The sequence below is a fragment of the Amblyomma americanum genome, chromosome 1 (genome assembly GCF_052857255.1).
Source record: "Amblyomma americanum isolate KBUSLIRL-KWMA chromosome 1, ASM5285725v1, whole genome shotgun sequence".
Classification (NCBI taxonomy): Eukaryota; Metazoa; Arthropoda; class Arachnida; order Ixodida; family Ixodidae; genus Amblyomma; species Amblyomma americanum.
The window spans coordinates 555,284,571-555,308,557 of NC_135497.1; the positions used below are offsets into that span (position 1 = coordinate 555,284,571).

General features: G+C 44.8%; 1 protein-coding gene and 1 non-coding gene across 3 annotated transcripts in view; both read right to left on the reverse strand.

Annotated features, from left to right (window-relative positions):
• Positions 1-4,569: 4,569 nt before the first annotated feature.
• Positions 4,570-23,987, reverse strand: part of LOC144116351 (uncharacterized) — a 107,759-nt gene continuing 88,341 nt past the window's right edge. The window contains exons 1-2 of one of the 2 annotated variants that reach the window (XM_077651101.1): positions 10,781-16,908; positions 4,570-4,756 (exon numbers count right to left, since the gene is read on the reverse strand). In XM_077651101.1, coding sequence (XP_077507227.1) covers positions 4,646-4,756; positions 10,781-11,269 — 600 coding nt within the window. In that variant the 5' untranslated portion in view covers positions 11,270-16,908 and the 3' untranslated portion in view covers positions 4,570-4,645. Of the gene's footprint in view, positions 4,757-10,780; positions 16,909-23,987 lie in introns of those variants that run through there. The other variant, XM_077651105.1, reaches the window with a different exon arrangement.
• On the reverse strand, positions 17,474-17,550 carry TRNAS-AGA (transfer RNA serine (anticodon AGA)). Its single transcript has one exon. It is a non-coding gene; the product is annotated as a tRNA-Ser (tRNA).

Consider the following 23,987-nt stretch of genomic DNA (forward strand, 5'->3'; position numbering starts at 1 on the left):
CACGTCTAGCCATTCCTCAGTCTTCAGGAGTGGTACGCCGAAACCACAAGGTTTGGTATAACCAAGACTGCAGAATAGCTAAAAAACAGCAGAATAAATTTTAGGGGAACTAGCCTGGAACCTTGCTCTTCTGAGCAGAATAAAGCCTGTGGTATTTTTCGCAGGTATCCAGCAGCCCAGAATTTTATAAACTTTAAAAAAGCACGCGCAAAAGCCCAGCATACCCGCCGCAATGCGGAGAAAACTTCATGGCAAAGCTACGTATCATCTATAAACAGTTCCATTACATCCAAAAAAATGTGGGAGCAGGTACCTAAATTGAAGGGCGGATTCTCCCCGGTCACAATTCCCTTTCTAACAGCCCCTGGTGCACAGACAAGTATAGAAGAACAAGCAGACATTCTAGGTGAACACTGTTCAAGTATTTCCAGCTCTTCACACTATACACAACAATTCATAAAATACAAAAAAACTATGAAGAAAGAAAGACTTCCTACAAGCGCGTGCACAAACGAAGCATACAACAGTCTATTCACAATTCATGAAAAAGAAAAGTTCTGTCTGCAGGCAGACTGCGCCTGGTCCTGATCAAATTCATTATGAAATGCTGGCACATCTTTCTCAGCCATCTGTAGAAGCACTTTTGAGATTTTTTAACAAAATATGGATTTCAGGAAAAATACCCCAAGCCTGGAAAAAGGCCGTTGTCCTACCATTCTTGAAACCGGGAAAACCACCAACCTCCCCTAGCAGTTACAGACCCATAGCCCTTACTAGCTGTCTCGCTAAATCGTTTGATAGTGTTGTCAATATTAGGCTGATGCTTGTCCTTAGATCTCGTGAACTTCTTGATATCCACCAGTGTGGATTTAAAAAATCTTGTTCAACAACTGACCATCTGATCCGCCTTGAAAATACAGTCAGAGAAGCATTCATACATAGTCAACACTGCCTTGCAGTATTCTTTGATATGGAGAAGGCTTTTGATACCACCTGGAGGTTTGGGATCCTCCGCGACCTCGCGGACCTAGGGATCCGTGGAAGGATGCTGAACTGCCTAAAAGGTTTTCTTTCTGACCGTTCATTCCAGGTACGCTTAGGCTCCACCCTTTCCAAAAAATTCATTCTAGAGAACGGTGTACTCCAGGGATGTATTTTAAGTACTACCCTTTTGGTCGTAAAAATAAATTCTATTGCTAAAATAGTTCCAAAGCCAATTATGTTTTTGTTATATGTCGATGACCTCCAAATAGCATGCACGTCCTCCAGCCTCTCAACCGGTGAGCGACAGATTCCCTGACATTAAACAAACTTGCGATTTGGGCTGAAAGAAATGGGTTTAAGTTCTCAACACAAAAAACAGTTGCTGTTCTTTTTTCACTCAGAAGAGGTTTGCAGATTGACCCCACCTTGTACTTAAATGCAATTACACTTCCAGTTAAGCAAGAACATAAATTTTTGGGCATAACATTTGACAAGAAACTCACATTCCTGCCACATATAAAGACTTCAAAAAGAAAGCCTCCAAATCCCTAAATATAATAAAAGTACTGTCACGAAAACGCTGGGGATCTGATAGAATGTCTTTTACAAATCTATAGGTCTGTTGTACGCTCTACTCTAGACTATGGATGCGTTGTGTATGGGTCCGCGAGGCCATCATATCTAAAACGACTGGACCCAGTGCATAACCTTGGTTTACGACTTTCAACTGGTGCATACAGAACATCACCCATAAACAGTCTCTATGTCGAAATCAATGAACCCTCCCTTACAGAGAGAAGAACTATGCTCACATTCACATATGTCCTGAAAATCCGTTCCTTGCCGAAACACCTCTGTTATTCCATAGTTACAAACTGCACCTCCAGAACACTGTTCAACAACAAACCCCAGTCAGTTAAACATCTACTGCTCCGCTTCGAGGATTGTTGGCAAACTTTAGGAATACTGGATACCCTTCCTGATGTCGCCTCAGGGTATGACCCACTGCCCCCATGGTACAGCCTTCCCACTGTGTGTGACTTCACGTTAACACAATACCGAAAGAAACAAACGCCACACGAGAACATATTACAAGAATACCGGGCAATACAAGAAAAATATGCGAACTACACAGAGGTTTACACTGACGGCTCAAAAACGGCAGATTACGTCGGAAGTGCGGTAGTGCAAGGAAACTGGCAAAAGATAGTAAGGCTACCAAACTGTGCATCCATTTTTACTGCGGAGTGTTATGCTGTCTCTGTAGCTGTTAGGAGAATAATAAATAACAGTTTGGAAAAGAGCATAATCTACACAGATTCGCTTAGTCTGCTAACAGCATTACATTCCAGAAATGCAGTCGAACCCTTAGTAGGAAACATAGTACATAACATAGAAAAAGGTAGAACACAAGGACGTATCATAAAATTCTGCTGGGTGCCGAGCCATGTTGGAATAGACGGCAATGAACGAGCCGACAAAAGTGCTGCACAAGCTCGCGGGCGTGAAATTGGAAAAGTAAGCGTGCCCCACGAAGACTGCATGAAATTAATACACAGAAATCTCAAGGCTAAATGGCAGACAGCTTGGGATAATGAGATAACCAACAAGCTGCATTTCGTAAAGCCTGTCCTCGGCGAATGGAAGACATGTACACACCAGGAACGCTTTACAGAAGAAATTTTATGTCGTCTCCGCATCGGACACACACACCTGACGCATAATTTCTTACTAACCAATCAGGACAAGCCTCTTTCTGAAAGATGTGGAGACGAGCTCACAATACACCATATTTTATTATCATGCCCAAAACTCGAAAAACTAAGAAAGAAGTATTTTACTCAGTTTTACAACCAGTGCATCTCATTTCACCCTGCGCTGCTCCTAAGTGATTATGCAATTGTTGATGTGTTTTCTGTTTTTAACTTTTTAAGAGAAGCGGGTTTTCTTGATAAACTGTGAATTTCCCACTTGTCGTTGACACACCTCGGCCACTTTCTCTTTCCTGAGAAGAAGGCCGAGGTGTCTATTTTATTGGTTGGTAGCCTCCAGATCCTTGGCCCCTTAAGGACGGCTGCTGAGGTTACCCGACCTCCTTTCAAGCTTTTAATACTAGCCATTTATCAATCTAGTCTTCGCTCTCTATACTAGGTAGAAGGAAATAACTTTTGAAACTTTCTACACCGCTTTTTTTTCTTATCTGTAAATTCTGGCGAAAATATTTCCTATACCTTGAGCTTGGCGCATGATAGCCTTAGCTGCTTATGCGCCATTAAACCCAACAGAACACATCGTACAGCAACAAAAACACTGCGCTTTACTTCAGTGCTGTTCTTTTGCTGACAAATGTCTCTCACCTTGTTTGATGATACGCACCTGTCACTTCGTCACCACTTTCCTATTCACAGAACACATTTCATTCATTCATTCATCTTTGTTCGACGTCTTTACAGAGGTCTCGAGCACAGACAAAAAATTGAAGAAGACAGCTTGACGGGGTCTGTGCCCCTTAAGGATTCATGTTCATACAGACATGTATAAATGATAGTTGGCAACATCAGTTGCAAATTTATAATTTAGAACATAGAGTCACGACAGAAAACTAAATGAAAAAATCTCTTATTAATAATATCTGTGGACAATCAATTAACAATATACTTGTCAAAAACATTCTCTGTAATGATACAAGGTAGATACAATGATAATGGCTGAGTAAAACAAAGGACGACAGCAAGGAAGCACAGGTGGATACAGGATAACAAAGCCAACAACCCGAGGAGCACAAAGTGGGCTCCGAATTGGGGCTCCTTGTCGGCCCCAAGTCGGCAGCCCATATGGGCCCCATGTGAGATTTGTAACTCGTGCCCAGGAGGGGCTCAAATGGGCAGCCCACTTGGGCTACCCTAAAGGAGCCAGAATAAAACCAGCTTGGGCAGCCCATTTCGCTTCCCCCAAAAAACTAGATCTGGCCCAACGTGGGCAGCCAATTTCAGTGCCCTGGTGAGGCGCTTGTTGGGCAGCCCACTTTCAATGGCCTGGTTGGGCCCTTGTTGAGCCCGAGTGGGCAGCCCACTTTAAATGGCCTGGTGGGGCCCTTGTTGGGCTCGAGTGGGCAGCCCGCTTTCAATGTCCTGGAGGGGTCCTTGTTGGGCCTGAGTGGGCAGCCCACTTTCAGTGCCCTAGAATTGCCCTTGTTGGGCCCGAGTGGGCAGCCCACGCTCATGCCCTTAGGCAGCCCAGTTCGGCTCAAAGTGGGCAGCCCTCCTTGGTTGCGCAGATGAAGCCCAGTCTGGGCACAAGTGGGCTGCCCAATTTGGCCCAGACCGGCATTTATAAGGGCATCCAAACTGGGCTGCCCTGACGAAGCCCAGTTTGGGTCAAGCGGGCAACTCATTTCCGCTGTACAAAATACTGGCTGCACACACAGTATTCATGCATAAACAGGTCAAATTATAGAAAATCCAATGTATTCACGGCAACATCTGCTGCAGATGTACTAATGTCAAGCTTCTCTGCATTAACATGGCCAGAGTCAGACTCTGGATGGTAGTGCAAAGCTGATGTATGAGATATCATATTCAAAAGTAGTTTTGTTGCATGTTTTATTGCATTATTTCACAAAAGCTCTATCAGTGGTCAGGATGGAGTGCCCGCGTCAAGTTCATCCTGGCCTTCCGGCCACCATCCCGGTCCCTGGTGCCACACAAAAAGCTTGCAATATGGGAGTTGATGCGGGCCACATCTGCATCAGGCACCCTCCGCTCCAGAGCAGCTGTAATCAGACAGTTAATTACAAACTGTGCAAAACATGAATACTGAGCTATGTGGTCAAACCTTCTAATAACATGGAGAAGACAGCAGCAAAAACACATTAAGTGTATTTGCATTAACCACAAAAGTAGGCAAGAAATTTGTGCAAATCTAAACGCGTGGAAGGTGTACAAACCAAATTGAAGAGCACAGTGTTGCTAGCGACTCACAAAATGGACTGTTTTCTGAGAAAGCAAAAGAAAAGGAAAAAAACTACAGCATGCTCTATTCAAAATTACGAAAAATTAAGTCTACCTCAAAAACTTGAAAGCATTATTCCATTCGAATGTGGACTACACTTTTTCGTTAAGTAAACCGAATAAAACACATTTGACCAGCTATTTTTAGTTTCCCAATTATTGGCACATCTTTGTAAATATGACAATAAATTTCAGCAAATGCTGATAAACAATGAGCAGAAACCAGTAAATAAAGTTTGCTGCTCGCAAACATGTACTTTTATGTTAAAACTTGCGTATCATACATTTTAGTTAGAACAAGAATATTCAACTAGAGTCACATATCATCTATATTATACGTATCTGCTCTACTAAGCCTGTGAAAGAATGCAATTCCAGTTTCCTGTAATGGCATCACTTTACCTAGAGAAATATACTGTTAACCTGTTAATCCTGGATCCACTGTTTCTTAACCAACCGCTTGCAATTCACCGTCATCGCAAGTCATGCATCTCAAACTACTAGAGTAATCTCCGGGGTTCCCCAAGGATTGGTTCTTGCTCCATTACTCTTTTTAATCTTCATCAACGATTTGCCATCCGTATTTTATCATCTGTCCGTCTCTTTGCGGATGACTGCGTCATTTATCGCCGCATCAACAATAGCAGTGATCAGGAATTATTACAGGATGACCTAAGCCGAATTCAGAAGTGGTGTTCCGACTGGCTAATGCAGCTCAACGTTTCTAAATGTAAGTTCATGCACATCTCACGTAAACGTTCGATTCTTCATTTTTCGTACTCCCTGAACTCCATTGCGCTGTCTCAAACTAATTCATACCGGTACCTCGGCATCGAGATAACAACCAACCTAACCTGGGCTAATGACATCACGAAACTATGTGCTAGTGCCTCCAGATCACTCGGATTCATCAGGCGATCACTTTCCATGTCCACAGCAGCCACCAGACAACTAGCATATGAAACGTACATTCGAACTAAACTAGAATACGCCTCAACAATATGGAATCCTCACCAAGCCTACTTGATAGATTCACTCGAAGCCATCCAGAATCGGGCAGCACGCTTCATCACCTCCCAGTATAAATCTCAGCTCAGCATCACAGCGTTGAAATCATCCCTCGGCATCAAGTCATTAGCCTTTCGCAGGAAAACTTCAATTCTTTGTTTTTTTTTCACAAACTGTACTTTAACTTTCCAGCACTTCGAGAAAACCTTCTACGAGCTCCGGTACGATCATCTCGTCGTTTATTTAACTCCTTAAGCATACAGCGTTTGCACGGCTCCACCAATTATTTCAATAAATCTTTCCTTCCCAGTGCTATAGAAAGCTGGAATAACCTCCCCGAACACATTATCATTGAGACTAATCCTTCCAGATTCAGACAGCTCCTAATCGACCATCTCAACGACAAATAATTTTTTCCTGCACCCTATGCCAGCTTCCAAGCCCTGCTAACTGACCATCCTGTGCTACTTCCAAAGTTGCAATTTGTTTTTGTTTATATTTCTGCTACACTCTGTCATGACGTGATTATTTGAATTTGTTACTTCTGTCTTTTTTCGTCTTGTTCTACTTTTTTTTCTATTCTATATTTTCTATATTTTTGTGTATTTTTATATTCCTTCTATATTTATATTCATTCTATTTATATTCATGTATGACGGCTGAACACCCCTGTACCACCCCCCCCTTATGTAATGTCCCTGACGGGACCCTTAGGGGTTAATAAATGATGATGATGATGATGATGCTAATCCCTAAAAAATTCATCCCACTGAAAACTGCCTTTGTAAGCTAAAAATAGCCACAAAAAATAAAATACAGGTACCACTGCTGCTCACTAATTACACAGCTGAAAGCAGTACTAACCAATTTTTTAGCACAGATTCCACTTGCTATGTTACATTGCAACTTGAAGATGGTGACCATGGGATCTTTTTTTATTGTAAACATCACAAATTTGGATCAAGAGGTGGAAAAACTAAATTTAAATTCGATATTTTCTGTATTCAGTGTATTTTCCCATCTGCCAGGCATAAACATACCAATGAGTCCCGCAAACTTTTTACTGTTAACAAAAAAGAACAATGTCCTTAATGGATCTACTTTTGCATGCCAATTTAATGCAGGATTATCTACCCCCGATATACTCCCGCTGCTTGCGTCATACCATGAAACCTATATAACCTACCTTCACTCCTGTCTTTTTCTTTCATTGTGAACAAGGCCCCCGTAAGCCGGGGCTGAAGAGTCATCTTTTTTAACGATTGGTCGGCGCTTGAAGATTTTCCGCCATACTACAGTAATTACTAATAAAAGATGATGCTCAATGAATGTGCTAGTCTAGATTCTCCAGCGGCTGCTCATCATGCATCCACAAGACTATTCACCCATACATCTTGGAACTAGACAATGTGATAAGTACTTAGCTATTAGCAGTTTCCACAGAACCAATGCCATACTGTGGCACTGCATAGGCGATCAGTGAGTCTAGAACATTTTCTCTGATGCATAAGTAGTTAGCAGCCCATTCCTACATTGTCAGGATTCCAAGGTGGAACTAAATAGAGAAAGGGGTACCTTTCATCGACATTAGGCAAGGAAGTGACAAGTTGAGTGCCAGTATCGCATAGCAACAACAGCATAATCTTACCGGTACTCACCTACCGGGCAGAAACGTGGAGGCTAAAGAAAAGAGTTCAGCTTAAGTTAAGGACAACGCAGTGAGCCATGGAAAGAAAAATGATAGGTGTAACGTTAAGAGATCGGAAGCGGGCAGAGTGGGTAAGGGAACAAACACTGGTTAATGACATCCTAGTCGAAATCAAGAGAAAGAAATGGGCTTGAGCAGGGCATGTAATGCGAAGGCAAGATAACCGCTGGTCCTTAAGGGTAACGGAGTGGGTTCCAAGAGAAAGTAAGCGTAGCAGGGGGCGGCAGAAGGTTAGGTGGGCGGATGAGATTAAGAAGTTTGCAGGCAAAGGGTGGATGCAGCTGGCAAAAGGTAGGGTTAATTGGAGAGACATGGGAGAGGCCTTTGCCCTGCAGTGGGTGTAGTAAGGCTGATGATGATGATGATGATCGCATAGCACAGAACGTTTCTCGGAGGTAGTGTAACACTGACAGGGTTTTCATTGATAATGTGGCCTGCCACAGATTACCTCAATCTACCGTATTTACTCGAATGTAACGCGAGTTTTTTTGCCGAAAGTAGAAAGGAAATGTCATCCCCCGCGTTACCATCGAATATTAGGTTTACAAACGCTATGAAGAGCGCCAAACACACTATTAAAATCATTTCATGTGTCAAACATGTGCGTTGATCGTACTGGTCATTCGAAATCACGCACTCCAACTCGCCGGTCAACCAGCACGCGAACCACAGGTCACAACTGCTAGGACAAAATTGCAACCTAATCGCAAACGCAAAAAAAGACGCCAGTAAGAACAAGTCAACAAGAGTCGATGCCAGCTAGAGTCACTGGATGGATGGATGGAAGGTAGGAGCATCCCCTTTGAAACGGGGCAGTAGTTGTTGCCACTATGCTCAGTGTTTTTCCTTTATTTTTGTTTACTCCACTGTAAGTTGTTAATACAATTCGCCATTTCCTTTAAAAAAACGTCTTCCTACACTTTAAAACTTATTTCACCTCTCTGCTTTTTTACCACCAATCCTCCAATCGCTGTTTGCTAATTTCCACCGCAAATTTATTTGCATGACTATTGTTATCTCTAAACCCTAAGGCATCAGGAAGAGTGACTGTGCCTGCATCGACATCGGGATGGATACCATCGCATTTTAGGATGAGGTGTTCTATTGTTTCTACAGATTTACCACACACAGCACATGTGTCGTCTTCTTCGTTACATTTTTTTCTGTAGCTGCGCGTTCTAAGACACCCTGACCTATCTTCAAAGAGGAGGACACTGCCTCTTGAGTTATCACAAAACGTTTCCTTCCTGATCTGCCTTTTCCAGCATCGATATAGTTCTACACTATGCTTCTTTTCCATTGAATCTATCCAATTTTTACCTTCGACTTTTTTAACCTGTCGTTTAATGCTCTTTCTTTCTCCCTCCTCGTCTCTGGCAAACTTACTGGCCAGCTTTCTAGTTCGTTTCCGCCACTGTGTGTCAACGCTCTTTCTGTACAGGTATTTAAATACCTTAGCTGCCCACCGGTTATCATTCAAATTCCTCAGGCGTTCTTCTTATAGTACTTTACTCGGAGCTTCTCGTGCTTCGAACGTTTCCCAGCCCATATCCCCCTGTACTGCCTCGTTTGTAGTTTTCCCGTGGGCACCTAGTGCTAATCTTCCAACAATTCTCTGATTTACTTCTAATCGCGACTGAACTTCAGCCCTTAAGCATAGAACCGCATTCCCGAAAGTAAGCCCCGGCACCATTATTTCTTTCCAAATACCTCTGAGGACTTCATACCGGTTGTACCCCCACAATGCCCTATGTTTCATTATCCCGGCATCTCTTCGCCCTTTTGCTATGAGAGACTGTTCGTGTTTTTCCGTGTACATATGCCCGTTGTTTACCCATACCCCGAGATATTTGTATTCGGCCACTCGGGGTATTTCATGGCCTTGTATTGTAAGCTCCTGATCAGTTGTGCTGTTGAAAACCATCACACCTGACTTAGTTGCGCTAAAACTGAAACCTAGACTGTCTCCTTCGTCTCCACAGCAATTCACCAAAGTTTGCAAATCTTCCTGGCTATCTGCAAACAGTACAATATCGTCCGCATACATTAAACCCGGTAGTCGTTGCTCAACAACGTTTCCGCCTAATGTGTATGACAGATGATAACCTAGATTGCTTCCTTGTAGCCTTTTTTCCATACTTATCATATAAAGCATGAACAGCAGCGGTGATAGAGGACAACCTTGCCTTAATCCTTTGTGTATCTGGACAGTTGTTGTACTCTTAATTCCTTCCCATGTTATTTCAACTTCATTTTCTCGATATATTTCGTGTAGCAAATTAATTACCTCATGACTGACACCTTCACCTTTTAATATGTTCCACAGGAGTTCCCTGTTCACGTTGTCGTATGCACCGCTTATGTCCAAGAAGGCTAAATGGAGAGGTCTGTTTTCCGCCTTAGCTATTTCTATGCACTGGGTAAGCACGAACAGGCAATCATCTAAGCGCCTACCACTTCTGAACCCGTTCTGAAGTTCTCCGAGTATTCTATTACTTCCTACCCATGACTGCATTTTTATTTTCACCGCCTGCATCGCCAGCCTGTATGTAACTGATGTTATCGTAATCAGTCGGAAGGATTTTATGTTCGTCTTATTGCCTTTTCCTTTATAAATAAAATCATTTTACTCTGTTTCCAGCTGTGCGGAATTTGCTGATTCGTTATGACTGCTTCCAATACTTTTATCAGCGTTTCCTTGCCTCTTGGGCCAAGTTCATTAATAAGCTTTATTGGAATTTCGTCGATCCCTGCCGACGTACATCTTGGAATATTTGCTTCCGCCTTTTTCTAGTTATGATTCGTCAGTTTCACGCTGTTTTCTATTGCGCGTTCCTGTGTTGCTCTGTCACGGATCTCTCCGGAAAACACTCGGACCGAAAGAATGGACTAGGCGATGGGTGTACCCACACAACCGCACATTTAATACACCCTACGTGGCACACACACTAGAACACAAAACTAACAAAACTAACACAAAACAAATACTATAAACTTACACGACCCGGGCACACTGCTACTAGCGTCTACTACTAGTATTCTACTATTAGCGGTCGGCGTTCGTGCTCACGGTTGGTTCGGTGTGGCTGCGGCGTTGTATGGATCCAGTAGGCGGCGTCGAGGCGGCGTTCGCCGTGCTTGGGATGGCGTCGCTGGCGGCGTTCGACGTGCTCGGGCTGGCGTCGCTGGCTGCGTCGTACAAGCTTCCGGTCCAAGCGCCCGTGAAGGTGATGCCGGTGTTGTTGGCTTTGGGGGCACCACCCGGATGGGTGGCAACAGCGCTGGAGATACCCCTGGCCGTAGCAGGTGGTAGCGTCCTCCGTTGACTCTCCGGAACGGACTCAGGCATGGCAGGAAGTCCACGATGCGATGCCGTAGAACGCGAGATCACCGGAGCAGTAGCCGGCGTCGCTCTCTTCCAGCCAAAGTGTTCCTGACCCGCCGGAGCCTCCGCTTCTCTGCTGTTCCCCTCGGGCCTCGCTCTCACTCGCCCTTTTATAGCCTCGGTGTTAGTCCACGTATGCCTTGTCGTCGTCGTCTTCTCTTCTCCACCAATCATCTCTCTCCACCTCACCGAATGCTTCTCCACCAATCATCCCCCTCCAGCTCACCGAATGCTTGTTCTTCCTCTTCTTTATTCTTCGGTTATTCGCGTCGTCTTCTTCACACCTTTTTCCTTTAAAATTTAACTTAGGCTCCATAATATATGTGACATGCTCCCTCATTTGGGGTGATTACTCTATCGTCTTTCTTAAATGACTCAGCTATAACTGATGAAATGTAGTTCACAGCGTCATCTCCCTCTAAATATTTTCCTTAGGCATCGTGAATCTGTTCCTGCTTTCTGTGATTCGCTTTGGCCAGCCAGCTTATATGGTTCCAGAATTTTCTTGGCCCCCCTTTAGTTGCATCGGGAACTTCAGCCAGCCAGCGATCAGAGGAGTGCTTTATTTTAGCCTGGACGAGGACCTGCACTTGCTGTTTCTTTTGTCGATAAGATACCCATTTTCGGCCTATTTCCTCTTCAGATAACTGCGCCCTATTTGCTTCTCTGTGTTCCCGTGATGCCAACCGTCGTTGTTCGATGGCCTCCCTAATTTCCTTATTCCACCAACTTCGTGGCTTCCTCTTTCCTCTCCAGCGGTTTACTGCTTTTACTTGTTTGATCTTTGTACTAATGAGGAGTTCTAACTTATTATAATCCCACTTTTCCATGGGATGTGTCTCTATTGCTTCCTCTATGCACACCGCTATTTGCACGATTTGTTCGTCATTTAATTTTCCGCACTCTGTTTGACTCCCCTTCATTTGTCTTTTGAGCAGGGCTCCAAACTGTAGACTAATACGCTTATGATCACTACCGAGGCTGTACTTCCCCTCTTCGTCTATTTCCATCATTGCGAGCTTGCTATACATCCCCTGCGTGGTTAAACAGTAGTAAATGGTCGTTTGCCTGTTTCGGGATTCCCACGTGATTTGTCCCTCACACTTAGTTTCTCTATTTGAAATAACTAGGTTGTGTCGCCCACAGAAGTCTAGCATCAACTTCCCGTTATAATCTGTGTATTCATCCAGATCCTCGATGTGTCCATTCATGTCCCCCAACAGAATAATATTGACGCCTTCTCCAAACTGCTTTATATCGTAATTGAGACACTTAACTTGATCCGTGTTCTCTTGCCTGCATTTGTCCCCTGTCCCAAAATAAACTACTCCTAGCCATGTCCTTTTACCGGAAATTGTACCCGATACCCAGACATGTTCTTAGCAAGTTGACTTTATTCTTTGCCAATTTGCTCCTTGATGTATCAGCATACCTACTCCTCCTCTCTTCCTCTCCGTTGTTGCTCCGTTGCTCTCTTCCCAGACGTAGCCATCAGTTTATTGTGGGTCTTCTAAATCCCTGAGATGTGTCTCGCATAGCGCGTATACACCTACTTCTTCGTCCTTCCACTGCTGTTCTATCTCTAACCACTTCGCTCTCTTTGTACCGCCTTGCATGTTTATGTACCTGATCCTAGTGTTAAATTTCTTTTTTGTAGTTTTCTTCCTGGACCTCCTAGTGACCATTTTATTGGCGTCAGCCTTCATTGCTACACTTTCTACTTTTCTTCTACCTACCTGTATGCCTTGATCCGCAGTGGACCCCCTAAAAAAGCTACTGCCCGGCCTGCCATTGCGCCACCCGATCTCGGCTCCTAGCCTTCTATTAAAGTGGATGCCATCTCGTGTAAAGCCTCCGCCAAAGCCTGCTCTATGCACTTCCCTGTTTATGTCTGCCACTTCAAAGGCTTTCTCCTGGCTTCCATATCCCGATTAACAGCCACAACGTCCTTGGCAATTTCTCAGTTCCGTCCTTGCACTTCCGGCACTGTCGTCAAATCGTCAACTCCCTCCGCTAATCTTTCCGCTACTTATGCGGCTTCACCATTCAAGACATGATTTAGTCCCGCCGCTATCACTACCAAATTGCGCTCTTCAACATTCTTAGAAAGTTCGTTTTTTGTTTCGCTCAGTACTGCATCCATTTTCCTGCCTGGGAATGCCCCGACTGCTACCCGCTAATCACCCTTTACACACTCCATTATAGTTCTTTTGCACCTACTCATATTTGAGTCACCACCGATAAGTACTTGGGTACTCGTTTCCTCCATCCTAACTTCCGGATTATTATGCCGCCTCTTATCTGTGGCTGCGACCTCATTCCTGGAAGTTATCTTGTTCCCCTTCTCTCCATCTCCAACAGACTTCCTACCTGCCACGTGTGCGTAGCTGTTCCTGTCTGAACCCGCCTGACCTAACTCCTTATCGCTGTCCATGCCAGCGCAGGCCCCATCCACGTGGCTGGCGCTGGAATGTCCGACAATGTTACTTCGCTTCGCGGTGTCAGCCATTTTTGCGTTCAGCAACTCACTAAGCTGCTCTTGGAGTTTGCGCTTCTCCGCCTTCTCTACCTGCAGCTCTTTTTCTAGTGCATCCATACGTAGCGCTAGGCTGGTGTTTGCTTCGTCAGTCCTGTCCAGGCGTGCACCAAATACGCAGCATTTGCACATAAAATTTGCGCCTTCGGCTTCCTCTACAGATTCGAACCGCGTTTCTTTCAGATTCACCAACGTCTCACACTCCTTACATTTAACCTTCAGTTGCTTGATTATCTTAGCAGCACTCTATTGTTCCTACCACAAAATGCTAGAGAAGAAAAAAAAACCACTTGCAACCACGTGCTCAAATAAAATTCTGCCTACAGCTGAAGCCAATCACCTATAAAGGAATACTAACTACCTGTCTTCTACTAACTAAAGGAATACTAACTACCTGGCTCACAAGTGAGCCCTGCAGATCTATACTATAGCTGTCAGCCGGAGAAGGCCCGGCCGTTAGGTCACTGACCTGCTCTTTCGCGAGCACTTCACCTAACTAGCCTAGATCTAAAACTATCATAAATCTAAGCTCTCAAAATATTAAAGGCAATAAATCATCGATTTGTTGTAGTCCCGCGCTCTCGCAGTCGTCCGTCCGTCAGGTCCCGGTCACCACGCGTAATCCGAAGAGCACCGAGACAAGCGTCCGCATCGCACGCTGTCAACTATCAACTCACTGGCGCGATGAGAGGGCGGCACCTCTTGACGAATGCTCGCAACCCGTAGCGAGGTTGTGTGGCCTCCGTGACCGCAAAATGGAACAGCCATCTCAGAGGCACCGAGCGCTCGCAGTCGCCGCCAAGATGCCAGCAAAGAAGCGAGCGATCCCACCGCCATCTGTCGGTTAATCCTTGCGATTGGTGCCAAAACGTGGCTACGTGACTAACAGGCAGCAGGGCATGGAGCATCGCGCTTTGTTCGCTCTTTCTGGTGTTTGGTTCCAGTGCGTGTAGATGTGCGTTCCGTGCTTCGAGTCTTAGGCCTATTCCCATCAAACGGTCGAGTTGTCTTTAAGAGGAATGGCGTGCTCACGCGCTCAGTATACAGCTGGTTTCAAGCGCAACGCTATTCTGCTTGCAGAGAAAGTGGGAAATTCAGCGGCTGCAAGACGTCTGGACGTCAACGAATCGACGATCAGGGGATGGAGGAAACATCGCGAGGAATTGTTTAACTGCAACAGCCTGCGAAAAGGATTTCGGGGGCCCAAGAAAGGCCGATTCGTGGAGTTGGAGCGTCCCCTTGCAGAGTTCATTAGCGAGCAACGTTCCCGACTACTTGGAATAAGCATTGAAATACAAAGCAGTGCTTCAGTGCAAAGCACAGGAGCTTGCGCGGGACACGGGTTTGACCCAAAACCAATTTAAGGCATCACGAGGTTGTGTGCAGAAGTATATGCGAAGGGCCGGGTTCTACCTCCGACGCACGACTTCTATTTGCCAGAAGCTGCCCGGGGACTTCGAATCAAAACTTCCAGAGTTCCAACGCTACGTCATCGATCTTCGTCGCTCTACCAACATGCCACTTGGACATATCGGTAATGCCGACCAGACCCCCGTGTATCTGGACATGCCTATGTCCAGAACAGTGCACAAGTCTGGTGAGCATGAAGTTCGTCTTAGAAGCACAGGCAACGAACAAAATCGGATTACCGTTATGCTGGCATGTTTGGCTGATGGCCACAAGCTCCATCCATTCATTTTTCGCCGGAAGACGATCCCGAAGGAAACTTTCCCGAAAGACGTCATCGGGCGCTGTCACAAAAAGGTTGGATGGATTTTAATCTTCTCATAGATTGGATTCAAAGCGTGTGGGACCGAAGCAATACCACCTAGACTAGCTCAAGGCCTCCGCACGCGTCCGTGACGTCACACACAACAGATGTGCCTGGAAGTCAGCTTCACCCCACGCGGTTTTTCCGGTTGCCCGTCGGGCACCCATTTCTCAAAATACTGCGCGTTTTGTGCCAGCGTAATATTAGTATTTAACGGTTTCTGATTAGAATATGTATTCTTCAGGAAGAGGCGGGAACGCGAAATAATCGACGCCTTCGCTATGCATGTTGCTCCAGATAAGCAATGCGTCAGCTCCGCTTCGGTGCTGTTAGGGAGAACTGAATTAAACTACCTCAAGATAAGTAATCTTCGGCTGTTGTAAAGGCACGTGTTGTTCGTTTCTATTCTATTTTATTTCTTTCTTCATATCGCTCTTGTCAGTGCCGTGCGGTCTTCCCTCTTCTGCGCATGATTTGACGTTAACATGTGTATATATATTCATGTTTCTTCATAGAATAAACAGTTGCTAGAAAGCGCTTTGTCCTGTTTGTTCGTCCCTTCTCGTATTTTGACAGCGCTTATCATCCCCTTCAAGAATGCATTTCCAACTAGCCCCAGTTGTAGCTCCTTTGACTTTTTTTTAATTCTTCCTAGTCAGTTGTCTTGCATCCATAAAATGATTACACTATTCACTTCTGCGCGCTGCACCTCTTAGCAGTGACGTAGACGCTTGGCGAGGAGGTCATGCGGGGACCTTGTAAAGTTATCTAGGTGGTATTGACCGAAGGCCGGGCGCATTGCTGCACCTGGAAGCAATATTGGTTCTGGACTCTTTCCGAGGTCACCTGACACCCTGCGTTAAACAAAAGCTACAGCGTGACCGAACGCATCTCGTTGTTTTACAGGGTGACATGACCTCCATTCTCCAGCCTCTGGACGTTTGCATGAACAAGCCCTTCAAGGATCGCTTGCGACAATTATACTGGGAGTGAATTGAAAGCGGATCAACAACACCGGCAGGTAGGCTGAAACATCCAAGCGCGTCTACCGTTGCCCACTGGGTTTCAGCAGCCTGGTACGGGCTGCCTCATGATTTGGGCTACCGCGCATTTAAGAAATGCTCAATTTGAAATGCTCTAGACGGAACAGAAGGCGACCTGCCGTGGGAGGCAGCTAGTGACAAAGAAGAATCAAGCTGTGATGATGACAGTGACGGCGACAACTGCCGTGAGGATGAGGATGTATAGGAATGCCTGTTTGGCTTCTATTTCAATAAAGTTGTCTTTGACCCTAAGAACTGTGCGATGTCGGTTCCTCGCGTCACATTCGGGTTCTTTCGGGTTTTCTGTCGCACGCCCGAAGTCTACCCTCGCGTTACAATCGTAGTTTTTTTTTCCATTTTCCCAATATCGCGTCCGGTGCTCTTACCAACTGAGCTACGGCGACGGCTGTCCAATCTGCTGCTTTCGTGTGTATTTATGTTTTGCGTGTAGTGGTTATAGCGCTCGGCTGCTGGCCCGAAAGACGCTGGTTCGCTCCCGGCCGCGGCGGTCGAATTTCGATGAAGGCGGAATTCTAGCGGCCCGTGTGCTGTGCGATGTCAGTGCATGTAAAAGAACCCCAGGTGGTCGAAATTTCCGTAGCCCTTCATTACGGCGTCCCTCGAAGCCCGAGTCGCTTTGGGACGTTAAACCCACATAAACCATATGTTTTGCGTGTAAGCGAACCTTGAGAGTGTTCACCAGCGCAGCCCTCGTCCATAGCGGTGGACGTAGCACGTCCTGTAATACCGCAAGTGTGACGTAGAACGTCATCTAACGGCGAGGGCGCAAACTGTGCGAGAGCCCTAGTATGCTACCTATGGCATCAAGACTGCCAGAACCGAGACCTCCGTTAAGCTATTAGCAGACAAGGCAAATGAGATGAGGGGCTCATTTGACAAACATATTAAGGAAGCCAACTGTCACCGAAACCAAGGTGCATAGGGGAATGTTTTCTACTTTTTTAAATTTCTAATGTCAATCAAATGGTTTAAAAGAATTACTTATAAACCAGCAGAAAAAACAACGATGCCGCCGGTGGGATCTGAACCCACGACCTCCGAATATCTCGTCCGATGCTCTTACCAATTGAGCTACGGCTACGGCTGTCCAATATGCTGCTTTCGTGCGTATGTATGTTTTGCGTGTAAGCGAACCTTTAGAGTGTTCACCAGCGCCACCCTCGCCCTCAGCGGTGGACGTAGCACGTCCTGTAATACCGCAAGTGTGATGTAGAACGTCATCTAACGGCGAGGGCGGAAACTGCGCGAGAGCCCGATTATGCTACATATGGAATCAAGACTGCCAGAATCGAGACCCCAGTTAAGCTATTAGCAGAGAAGGAAAATGAAATGAGGGGCTCGTTTGACAAACATATTAAGGAAGCCAACAGTCACCGAAACCAAGGTGCATAAAGGAATGTTTTCTCTTTTTTTAATTTCTAATGCCAATCAATTGGTTTAAAGAAAATTACTTATAAACCAGCAGAAAAAACAACCATGCCGCCGGTGGGATCCGAACCCACGACCTCCGAATATCGCGTCCGGCGCTCTTACCAACTGAGCTACAGCGACGGCTGTCCAATCTGCTGCTTTCTTGGGTATTTATGTTTTACGTGTAAGCGAACCTTGAGTTCACCAGCGCCACCCTCGTCCATAGCGGTGGACGTAGCACGTCCTGTAATACCGCAAGTGTGACGTAGAACGTCATCTAACGGCGAGGGCGGAAACTGTGCGAGAGCCCTCTTATGCTACCTATGGCATCAAGACTGCCAGAACCGAGACCCCCATTAAGCTATTAGCAGACAAGGCAAATGACATGAGGGGTTCGTTGGACAAACATATTAAGGAAGCCAACAATCACCGAAACCAAGGTGCATAGTGAAATGATTTCTTTTTTTGTTTTTAATGCCAATCAATTGGTTTAAAGAAAATTACTTATAAACCAGCAGAAAACACAACCATGCCGCTGGTAGGATCCGAACCCACGACATTCTAATATCGCGTCCGGTGTTCTTACCAACTGAGCTACGGCGACGGCTGTCCAATCTGCTGCTTTCGTGGGTCTTTATGTTTTGCGTGTAAGCGAACCTTGAGAGTGTTCACCAGCGCCACCCTCGTCCATAGCGATGGACGTAGCACGTCCTGTAATACCGCAAGTGTGACGTAGAACGTCATCTAACGGCGAGGGCGGAAACTGTGCGAGAGCCCTCTTAGGCTACCTATGGCATCAAGACTGCCAGAACCGAGAACCCCGTTAAGCTATTAGCAGAGAAGGCAAATGAAATGAGAGGCTCGTTCGACAAACATATTAAGGAAGCCAACAGTCGGCGTAACCAAGGTGCATAGGGGAATGTTTTCTATTTTTTTAATTTCTAATGCCAGTCAATTGGTTTTAGAGAAAATTACTTATAAACCAGCAGAAAAAACAACCATGCCGCTGGTAGGATCCGAACCCACGACATTCTAATATCGCGTCCGGTGCTCTTACCAACTGAGCTACGGCGACGGCTGTCCAATCTGCTGCTTTCGTGGGTATTTATATTTTGCGTGTAAGAGAACCTTGAGAGTGTTGACCAGCGCCACCCTCGTCTATAGCGGTGGATGCAGCACATCCTCTAATACCGCAGGTGTGATGTAGAACGTCATCTAACGGCGAGGGCGGAAACTGTGCGAGAGCCCTCTTATGCTATCTATGGCATCAAGACTGCCAGAACCGAGACCCCCGTTAAGCTATTAGCAGACAAAGAATGACATGAGGGGCTCGTTTGACAAACATATTAAGGAAGCCAACAGTCACCGAAACCAAGGTGCATAGGGGAATGTTTTCTATTTTTTTTATTTCTAATGCCATTCAATTGATTTAAAGAAAATTACCTAATAAACCAGCAGAAAAAAACAACCATGCCGCCGGTGGGATCCGAACCCACGACCTCCGAATATCGCGTCCGGTGCTCTTACCAATTGAGTTACGGCGACGGCTGTCCAATCTGCTGCTTTCGTATTGGCAGTAGCTGTGGCGAGTGACAGACACGCACTTACACGGCATGCACGCCACTGTACATTTTCCAGGTCCGTTCCTGCTTTGACCGTCTGGCTGTTGGCCCGGGAATCTACTTCCACCTGCGTAGACTGTGCAAATTGCTTAAAAGAGTGGATTCTCTTTGACACCTGTACGCGTCTGTGGTGTACAGGCCACCGTCTGGTGATATGGGTATGTTTCTTGAAATATTGGAATCTTATTTAGGCTTTGTATTTAGGAATAATTATGATGTTATCATTGGAGGCGATTTTAACATAGATATGTCATGTTCAACGAGCAGCAGTGTAGATTTTGATGTCTTACTTAGATGTTACAGCTTTACAAATATGATGACCAAAGCAACCCGTATAACTCCCAATTCCAAAACATGCATAGATCTATTCTTAACAAATATTGATTCTCCACTTACTCAGGATTTGCATGCTGTGACATAAGTGATTATATAGGCATATATTTGTTTTGCCAGAAGGAGGTTCCGAAGCGTGACCCTCGTGAGAAAGTTCTGTGTCAGTATATAACAAGGAGCTTTAGATAGATTTCGAGCGCATATTCTAGGCGTGGACTGGTCCGTTATATACAAAGAGGCTAGTGCAGAGAGCGCTTATGACTTATTTCTAGACAACTTTATTCATGCTTACAACATATACTTTGTTTCAAAAATTAAAGAGGCGACCAAAAACAATAAGAAATCCATGGATATCACGCGAACTGTATACGCGTAATCAAGAAAATCACGAACTATATCAGCTATTTATTCATACCAAAGATATCCTTATTCTTGACCGCTTCAAGAGGTATAGAATAAAAAAAAACTAAACTCTGACATACGAGTGGCAAAATTGAAGTATTACGAGTATTACTTCGCAGAAACAGCTAATCGCCTTGATAAACTCCGGCGTAAAATCCGCTCACTTTACTCTGACGTTTCACAGGCTGGTAATCCCTATAAAATTACTAACAACGGCATTGAATACACAGGTAACCGTCTCGCAGAAGAGTTTAATAAGCATTTTACTCCTGCGTTGAACCCCTCTGCTGATATATCTCACATATCCATTAACAGGCGCCCACCTTCTTTGTTCCTTGAACCTGTCTCTACCAGAGAAATTTTGTCAACTTCTACTGACCTAAAGAACAGTACCTCATTTTATGCGGATAATATCGAGATTCGTTCAGTTAAATATGTCATCGACATCATCGCTGCGCCATTGGAGTACATATACAACCTATGCATAGAAACTTCCACCTTGTTGCAAGAATGCAGATTGCTAGAGTAGCAGTCATATACAAAAAAAGGAAACAAAAACAGTTTTGGAAACTATCGACCAATTAGTATTTTGCCCTTCTTCTCTAAAGAGTTCGAGAAACTGATTCTTAAACGAGTTGAAAGCTTTTTAAATAAACACGCCATAATTGCCGACTGCCAGTGTGGCTTCAGAAAAAACCGGTCAACCGAACTTGCTCTTTTGCCCCAGAAGGTATATATATTGAGGAATTTGAAAATAGGAACCTGGTCTTGGGAATTTTCATATATTACAGCAAAGCATTTGACTGCATAAACCATAGCATCTTGTTGGAAAAACTTGAATGTTATGGAATTAGAGGTACAGCGTTACTCTTACTTAAATCTTACTTGTCCAATAGAAAACAGTATGTCCAAATAAATGAATACAAGTCAACTCTTCGAACAGTCACCTGCTGAGTGCCCCAAGGAAGTATTTTTGGACCATTGCTTTTCAACCTGTATATTAACGACATCATTAGTGTGGATGACAACGCACGATTTATAATTTATGCTGATGAGACCAGTTTGTTTTTATCCGATGGTTCTGGTAGTAAGCTACTTGAAAATGCAAACATACTCCTGGAAAACATAAAGACATGGTCCGATAACATTCTTCTTTCAGTTACTGCAACAAAATCTAAGGCAATACTTTTTCATCCAAAAAACAAAGTGCAGCGAATTCGGTGAACTACGTTACAACCGAGACCAGATTGAGTTAGTAAAGTCATTTAAATCGCTTGTCGTAATATTCACTGAAGATATGCTATGGGACGATCACATAAATCATATAGCATTAAAGACATCTCGACCCATAGGATTTATGACGCGTTTTAAATGTCTCCCACAAAAGGTAAAACTTCTATTGTATCGTGCATTATTTCGCTCACATCTAAACTACTGTTCATTAGTATGGGGTACTGCTACACGAACGAGTCTGAAAAAACTTGCTGTTCTTGAAAACAGGGCCCTCAGAATTGTTCATAGCCTGCCACATAGATGCTCAACTAAAAACTTATTTTCCAGGCACAAGATTATTAATGTTTTCAACCTGTATGCTTATAAACTATTGCGCACCTATAAAATAGAACAAAGAAGATGCATAACAAATATATCTGACTTAGCCCCGATTCAGTTATTTCAGTGCACATACCCACGCCTTCGCAAACCACACTGTGTAGTACCGGTAGTGAGAACAACCTATGGACGCCAAATGGTGGCATTTCAACTTCCCTCACTTCTGAATAGATTAATCGCTGCAAATAATGATGTAGAAAACATTAGCAGCTCTGACCTCCGCGACTACTTTATTTTTGAAGCCACATTTTCCTAGTATTCATCATTGAAAATTGCTCTTCTTACAATCTCTATAACAGCGCTCTTTGTTTCTTTTTTTTGTTGCTTTTATTGTTCTTGCTTTAACCCTTATTGATTTTGTACACACATTGGTGATTGTGTATTTTTTTTCAGTGAATTGCTGTCGCATGCCACTGCCCACTTGCTGTATGGCTGTATGGGGGTGGGGACCTTGTCAAGCGTTAACCGCTTTTATCGCCATCCCCTCCAACACTGCATGGTGATGGAAATAATCTATTATTATTATTATTATTTATGTTTTGCGTGTAAGCGAACCTTGAGAGTGTTCACCAGCGCCACCCTCGTCCATAGCGGTGGACGTAGCACATCCTGTAATACCGCAAGTGTGACGTAGAACGTCATCTAACGTCGAGGGAGGAAACTGTGCGAGAGCCCTCTTATGCTACCTATGGCATCAAGACTGCCAGAATCGAGACCCCCGTTAAGCTATTAGCAGACAAGGCCCATGACATGAGGGGCTCATTTGACAAACATATTAAGGAAGCCAACAGTCACTGAAACCAAGGTGCATAAGGGAATGTTTTCTATTCTTTTTATTTCTAATGCCATTGAATTGGTTTAAAGAAAATTACTTATAAACCAGCAGAAAAAACAACTATGACGCCTGTGGGATCCGAAACCACGACCTCCGAATATCGCGTCCGGTGCTCTTACCAACTGAGCTACGGCTACGGCTGTCCAATCTGCTGGTTTCGTGTGTATTTATTTTTTGAGTGTAAGCGAACCTTGAGAGTGTTCACCAGCGCGATCCTCGTCCATAGCGGTGGATGTAGCACTTCCTGTAATACCGCTAGTGTGACGTAGAACGTCATCTAACGGCGAGGCCGGTAACTGTGCGAGAGCCCTCTTATGCTACCTATGGCATCAAGACTGCCAGAACCGAGACCCCCTTTAAGCTATGAGCAGACAAGGCCCATGACATGAGGGGCTCGTTTGACAAACATATTAAGGAAGCCAACAGTCACCGAAACCAAGGTGCATTGGGAAATGTTTTCTCTCTTTCCTGATTTGTAATGCCAATAAATTGGTTTAAAGAAAATTACTTATAAACCAGCAGAAAAAACAACCATGCCGCCGGTGGGATCCGAACCCACGACGTCGGAATATCGCGTCCGGTGCTCTTGCCAACTGAGCTACAGCGACCGCTGTCCAATCTGCTGTTTTCGTGGGTCTTTGTTTTGCGTGTAAGCGAACCTTGAGAGTGTTCACCAGCGCCACCCTCGTCCATAGCGGTGGACGTAGCACGTCCTGTAATACCGCAAGTGTGACGTAGAACGTCATCTAACGGCGAGGGCGGAAACTGTGCGAGAGCCCTGTTATGCTACCTATGGCATCAAGACGGCCAGAACAGAGACCCTCTTTAAGCTATTAGCAGACAAGACAGATGAAATGAGGGGCTCGTTTGACAAAGATATTAAGGAAGCCAACAGTCACCGAAACCAAGGTGCATAGAGGAATGTTTTCTATTTTTTTAAATTTCTAATTGCAATCAATTGGCTTGAAGAACATTACTTATAAACCAGCAAAAAAAACAACCATGCCGCCGGTGGGATCCGAACCCACGACCTTCGAATATCGCGTCCGGTGCTCTTACCAATTGAGCTACGGCGACGGCTGTCCAATCTGCTGCTTTTGTATTGGCAGTGGCGGTGGCGAGCGACGGACACGCACTTACACGGCTTGCACGCGTCTGTACATTTTCCAGGTCCGTTCCTGCTTTGACCGTCTGGCTGTTGGCCCGGGAATCTACTTCCGCCTGCGTAGGCTGTGCAAATTGGTTAAAAGAGTGGATTCTCTTTGACACCTGTACTCATCGGCCTTCATGAAGTTGTTCCAGCAACAG